The 6,897-nt window shown below is 34.3% G+C and overlaps 1 protein-coding gene across 1 annotated transcript in view; it reads left to right on the top strand.

Moving 5' to 3' along the window:
- Window positions 1-2,820, top strand: part of EFCAB11 (EF-hand calcium binding domain 11) — an 82,875-nt gene extending 80,055 nt beyond the window's left edge. The window contains 1 exon segment of the mRNA XM_009319521.1: window positions 2,721-2,820. Coding sequence (XP_009317796.1) covers window positions 2,721-2,820 — 100 coding nt within the window.
- Window positions 2,821-6,897: the final 4,077 nt, after the last annotated feature.

Genomic DNA, 6,897 nt, shown 5'->3' with positions numbered 1-6,897 from the left:
CCCCCCCCATCAAAACCTTGCCATGCAAACCCAGTACAGAAAGTTATGTAGTCTTGATTTTCAAGTGATAGAAAATGTCCTATATGCCTGGGTAAGTTACCTCAATAGCTCATCAACTTAATTTAAAAAAATAAACCTTATTTAAATTATAAATTTTTCTAGCTTTGGCTTCCAACTTGTGCCTATCATCATGTCTTTCCCTGTAAGCTTAAAAAGATATTTACTATCCAAAATATTTTCCTAGAGAGATACTTATGGTCTTGATTTGAACAGAGTATTTCAATGTCTCATTATAAAGCACATTTTCCAGAACTCGTGTAATTACTGCAGTTATTTTCTCAGTTCTTTTAAGTTCCTCAGTATCCCTTTTGAAGTGCGGGCACCAGAAAGTAGATGCAGTGTTTCCTTCATAATTTTCCTAACACTGTATTCTGAAATAAAATCAGTCTTGTTTTTGTTTTAGATATTATCCTGCTTCTACATTCAAGGATCATATTCACCCTCTTGTGTAAAGCATCGCAGTAGGAGATAATCTTCATTTGATTACTTTCTATGACTCCTCAGTCCTTTTCAGTCACTGTTTTCCGGGACAGCATCTCCATTTTGTAATTATGACCTGCAGTCATCTTTCACTGGTGAATAAGTTTGTGTTTCTTTGTATTATAACAGATGGTGTTTGAAAGGGTCCCTTGCATCAAGAAACTGCGTGACTGGTCCATCTCCAACTATCACATTGTCCCTAAAGGCTTTGTTAAGGGTGATTATGATCTCAAACTTGTCATTACCTGAAAAGCAATAGAATATCGTCATGTTTTAGTCTTAATCTAGAGCCAATAATAAGCTGGAGGAATTAGTTTCATTTAAATATTTCCATAATGACAGGTTTTCATTTCATATGTTTATGGCCATGTAAGGTTCATCATTGCACCATGAGGCTTGAAATTTGTCTGACCAAGTCTACTTCACAAGAGGTTAATAGATCATTTATAGCACAGTTAAGCACTAGTACAGACTGTTTATTGCCAAGAGATAAGAGGAATCTTACCAAGTGACATTAAAAGTTCCAAAGAGGTGGGAAGTTGGTAGCCTGAGGGATTCTTGAAAAAGATGAAGATTAATAATTTTTATTGAAAGGGAGAATGATAATGTTTTAATCTAAATAGTACTTCTTCAGGGAAAGGGAAAGCACATCTTCCAAATTGAGACCCTCTTCTGTGAAGACAAACTTAAAGATGCAGTATTTTTTTCAGCAGAAATCTTTCTTTAGTCCCATGATTTGATAGTCATTGATGTCTTGAAAGCTGGATAATCTAGAGAAGCTGCTTGCAGCTGAGGTGAGGATAGGCAGATGTAAGCAGTTTTCTGTTTTCTTTTATCAGTTTTTGTAACCTTTGTAACTGTGTTTCTGTATTTGAAGCTGTTGTAAATAAATTATTTTCTTTTACCTTTACTAGGCTTTTCTTAAGAGTGCGTTTAGAATAAGTGTCAAACAGGACATTCTATCCCTTTGTGTAAGGCTTTCTTTAAAACTGAATTACTGTACTACTTCTTCAGGGTATAGAATCTCTTTGAAATTTCCAGGGCATTCAAAGGATAATAAAATGTGTCTCTGCTAAATGGCATGGATTATTTTGGAATTTTCAATTTCATCTATATAGAAGATGCATCCCATTTTGCATGCTGCAAGATGGTAGAAATACTACCATTGAGCACTCATGGTGGTAGCAAAATTTGCAGCACTATAATCCTACCAATCTTTGTGTCACCTGTACATTTTATCCATAATAATCATAGATTTTATTCCAGATTATGAATAAAATTATGGACTGCACGTTGGTATAAACCAATCAAATATTTTCCTAGATGATGAGCGAATGTTGAGATCCAACAATTAATCATTTTTTTAATTATTTAATTTAAACTTCTGTATAAGTGTCATATTTCTAGTAAGAAAGCTAGGCAGAACTAAGACAAATACTTTACAGAATACTATTTTGTCAGCATAATCTATAACTGCATCAAATAATTTTGCAAAGTGAATTTGATAAAACCTAGCCCTGCGTGTTAATGGCATGAATTGAATTGCCATCCTCTATCAGCTTATATCGTGGAAATAAATATTAACAGCTTTTACTTTTCAGAGACTTTTTTTGAGTATTGGAATAGCCACTTTAGCATATACTAACATAGAAATTAGCTTTTTTTCTTACAACCACAAGGAGTAGGTCTTCTGTTAACATAATCTTTGTTTCAAAATAAGCTGCTTGCAGCATGTGCAAGGTCATGGGGCAATTTGGGAAATTTTAAATGTAAGTTTGCAGTATCTTAAGACCTAGAGGTCTTGGGTTGCATGTTGAGTTATGGAACTTTGAGGACCTCTGCCACAAGTGATTGAATTTTGGGAATTAGGGAGGAGGTGTAAGAGCTAAATTTGTGCTAAAATTGCTAAATTTGCACGAGTCATATAGTAACTAACTTTCACCTCCTGTTGAATACACATAATGATACTTGTTCTTTTTAAAAAGCTTTGAGATCCTCATATGAGAGGTACTACACAAAAAGCATTTTTTAGTTCATTAATTCTATGTATAGAATTCAAATGGTAGGACTCTTGAGCTCTTCAAAAACAATATTGGTGTTGAATATCTACAACTAAGCATAATGTCTGTTTTACATAATGTCTTTTGGGTTTTAAATACCAAATCTCTTTTCTCTTACAGAGAAGTTGATCAGGATTCTGATGGCCACATCAGCTTCAAAGAGTTTGAATCTGCAATGAAGTACAGACAAAATGAAGTATCACCAGTGTACTTTGCCTAAAGAATATTCTATGGTGAAAAGACAACGTGAAAACGTCAGATCTCAAGATATTTAAAAATCAATGAAACGTCATTTGTTTCAGCCAGCATTTTAAGAACTTTGTAAGTGTAGCTCTGAAGAATGGCCTTTGAAGCTTTACTGTTGACAAGTTGGGTGTATTAATTTACATGTGTATGTGTGTGTAGAATACTTAAAATATTTGAAATCTCAATTGATTCCCAATCACCCTAGTTAGGAACTGCAACTCTGTACTTTTTTTTTTTTACTTAACAGATGAAAAGGGAGCAACTCTGATTTCCAGCTACTGTGAAATTTATTTGTTCACTTTTTCAACAGCCCTTTGTTAACAGACCAAAATATCTCACACATATAGAAACTCATAAATTTATGGCAGATAATGCCTGGTTTTTAAAAATCAGTAGTATAATTGTCTTTATTTTCACTTTCATATATTGTTCTTTTTTATGTATTACACATTATTTTTAATTTAACATTTATTGGTTAATTAGCTGCAGGATTTAATTCTGAACAATTATCAAGAACTGTGTATGTAAGGAAGTAAAGTAAGCATAAATACTTAGCAGGGGGTTTTTTTGAAACAATTTTTTAAATGGAGATAAGAATAAATCTTTAAAGTGCACATCATGGACCTCAGTCTGGCAGGCTGAAAATACTGTGTATTCAAACCTTCAGCTGACTTTTAGAGAAGAATTTGGATATCTATACTTTAGCAAGATCAGAGAGTTTTCCAAGAGTTGAGGGGAAGTATAAGGTAGAATCTGTCATTGTCTACAAAGTTATCTATCTTCCCTTCTCTCTCTCTCTCTCATGCAGTAACCAGGAGATGTTCTTGCCTGCTGTAACTTTGTATACATCCATCCAAGCTGTGCTATAGTGAGATAAATCTTTCTTATTCAATTATTTTATCTATGATCACTTACTTCCTACTGCCTTTGTGTGTTCATATGAATAGTAATAGATAATAGAGATTTCATTATGGGCACTGTCTCTGATCATATGGTCCGCTCCATTGCTTCATTTCTGTTTACCTGCCAGTTGTTAAATTGCTTGGATTAGAGATTTCTTTTGAAACTGTACAGAAGCAATCCCCTCCTCAAATGAGCTTACAGACTATAGCACGTACTTAACACTGCTGTAAATAAATAATAAATAACAAATAATAATGATCAGTAAGAGAAAGAAAGTATCAATTCTACTCTTAAGTCAAGAGAGTCTCCAATTTCTTCCACATTTTAGTGAGGCATTCCAGAGTACAATTTACAGGTGAAGTATTTATAAAATGATGTCTATGTTTTCTGTTCCCATTACATGTATGTATCTCACTAGGTACAGGTAAAGTGAAATCTTTCTCTTCTTTAATTCCAAGGCAGATAGTATATAAATAATGGGAGGAAGTTGGAGACACTGAATATATCAGCAGATATATCTGATTCTATATATAAGCACCAGATATCCATTAGACGAAATGAGCTGTAACTCAAATAGCGTGCTTTATGTGCTAATCAGTGGGAGCAAACTGGTGTTATCTTTGAAAGGTGATGGCAAGACATGCTAATAGATTGCAGGTTTTGTCTTAGAAATGCCATTTCCCAATAGATGAATGTTTTCATAAGAGAATCATCACCATGGATGTTAATTAGCAATATCATCACAGCCTCTTCTGAGATGCAGGAGATATTGAATTATTATCCCACAGGGATAGTTGCTACAGGTCTAGACACATTCATGAAAAAACATATGATGGTTTGCTGTGATATTACTTACATTGTATTTTTTTGGTCAGTGGACTTCAGTTTTTATGGTGCCCAGACCCTTTGCCCTTCCTAAACACTGAATCCAGGCAGTATTATTTTATTATGATATATTATTTTACTATTATTTATTATTTTACTTATTTAAAAAATAATTATTTAGTTCATAAGGAGCAGCTGATCTTAGAAGTTTCCAACTGCTGGAATTCTTATTTCTAGTACTGGCTTTTATTTAGCAGTTAAAAAACCTGTGGCCTCTTGTTTATATTTCTAGCCCAGCTGTGGTTTGTTGTCTAAATATCTGACAATATTTGTAGTTCACAGATGCTATATTGTAAAAGTATATTCTGTTAAATATTATAACAGACATAAAGGTCTTTGTATGCTTTTCATTTTAATATGTGTCTTGTATTTATGGCAAGGAACTCTAGAGAGGAAAGTGCTCTCTATCATCTCCTTTATTTCCTCAATTTCTCTCAATCCTCATTTTCTCAAGGACTTGAAAAGTTGCTATGAACTTGAATTACTGAGAACATAAACTCCAGGAGAGGCCAATGAAATTATTTTACCATGTTGGAATTTTTTTTTTAGACTAGAACAGAACTGTATTAAAGGATTATAAGTGTTCTTGTTTCTCCTCCCATGAGGACTCACAGAAAGAAACCACAGATGACCACAGCTGAGTGGAACTGAGTAGGCCCTGGTGACACTCTTCCTACTGAATAGCTTAATATAAATTAGTTACTAGCTAGTGCTTGTCTGGGTTTTGGCTAGCAAACTGCAGAAACACTTCAGCTATCACTATAAATTGATAAAATTAGGAATGACATTTATTAGGTGGGTTAGGTGGCAGCCTATTCTCAGTAATGGATTGGGAAACAATAAAAGCAATAGCTACCATTGGATGAAAGAGGCCACATGCTCTTCATTTTTGTATGTTTTCTATTGCTGATATAACAGCTCAACATGAAAGGTCAATATGAAAGGATCGGCAGAGCTATGAGCTGTGATCAGCCTTAGCTTACAAGCTGCAGCTCTGACAACTCATGTCAACTCTAGAGTGACATAAAATGGGACTATACACTCATTAGCAGGTTACATTCTTATCTGCAACATTTCCAAGCACGTAAGGACATCAATGATATGAGCCCAGATAAGAAGTTTTCTTTTGTTTGATGGCTACCATCTTTGGCAGAAACCTGGGAACTGAATTGTGGCTGAACCTCCAGCACTGAAAAAATGAATTGCGGTAGCTAAAGAGCCATAGCTCTTTGACAAATAATTATTCATGTACCTTATGAACAGCACAGAGGTGGATCTTCAGGATTTACTTACCAGAATGTTATACTATCTTTTCCAAGTTTATGAGCACATTTGTGACATTATGTAGACTTTTTGTTGTTTTCTGACACCTCAGTTACTTAACAAGTAGGATTTCCTTGTTTAGAATATCCATAAAAAGAATATTTACTTTTCTCAAGTTTTCAAGTGAGGAATCATGTGTTTAAATTATTTGCAAATGGATCCTTTATATGCTTATCTTATTGCTGCCATTTTATAGCAAATAGATAGATGATATAACCGTAAATACTATCAAAGTATATTTGTTTTGTTCCCCTGGGGCTTCTGTAATTCACTATAGCTGTTGGAATCTAGTAATCTGCAATGTCCTTTTAAAGGATTTGGATGATTTAGACTTTTTACCAAGGCCTGTAGTGACAGGGCAAGGGGTAATGGTTTTAAACTGAAAGAGGGTAGATTTAGATTGGACATTAGGAAGAAATTTTTTACGATGAGGGTGGTAAGACCCTGGAACAAGTTGCCCAGAGAAGTTGTGGATGCCCCATCATTGGAAGTGTTCAAGGTCAGGTTGGACAGGGCTTTGAACAACCTGATCTAGTGAAGGATGTCCCTGCCCATGGCAGGGGGGTTGGAACTAGATGATCTTTAAAGGTCCCTTCCAACCCAAACCATTCTATGATTCTATTATTTTATCAATTGAATGAGCGGTTGTTAAACTATGGTCTTTGGGCAACATGACATTCCTGGTAGCCTGCACAGTGTAATATACTGAAATCTGGGAGAAATTTGACTGAAAAAGAATTCAGACGATTAAGCCTAATATCAAGATTTTCCTCATTGAAGTATTTTGTTTACTTTTTTTTCCTGGTGTATCAAATAATGAGTATTTCATCCATTTATTCAGTAATCAGAAGAATCAAAAAATAAATATATGCAGTACATCATAGAATATGCAATATGTCCCTATAAGGTTCCCAAAATAAAACTTAGTGTAAAGATAGTA

The sequence above is a fragment of the Pygoscelis adeliae genome, unplaced genomic scaffold (assembly GCF_000699105.1).
Source record: "Pygoscelis adeliae isolate BGI_AS28 unplaced genomic scaffold, ASM69910v1 Scaffold71, whole genome shotgun sequence".
In the NCBI taxonomy this organism is placed as follows: Eukaryota; Metazoa; Chordata; class Aves; order Sphenisciformes; family Spheniscidae; genus Pygoscelis; species Pygoscelis adeliae.
The sequence above is the reverse complement of the archived record's forward strand: the minus strand, read 5'-3'. Positions and strand labels throughout refer to the sequence as shown.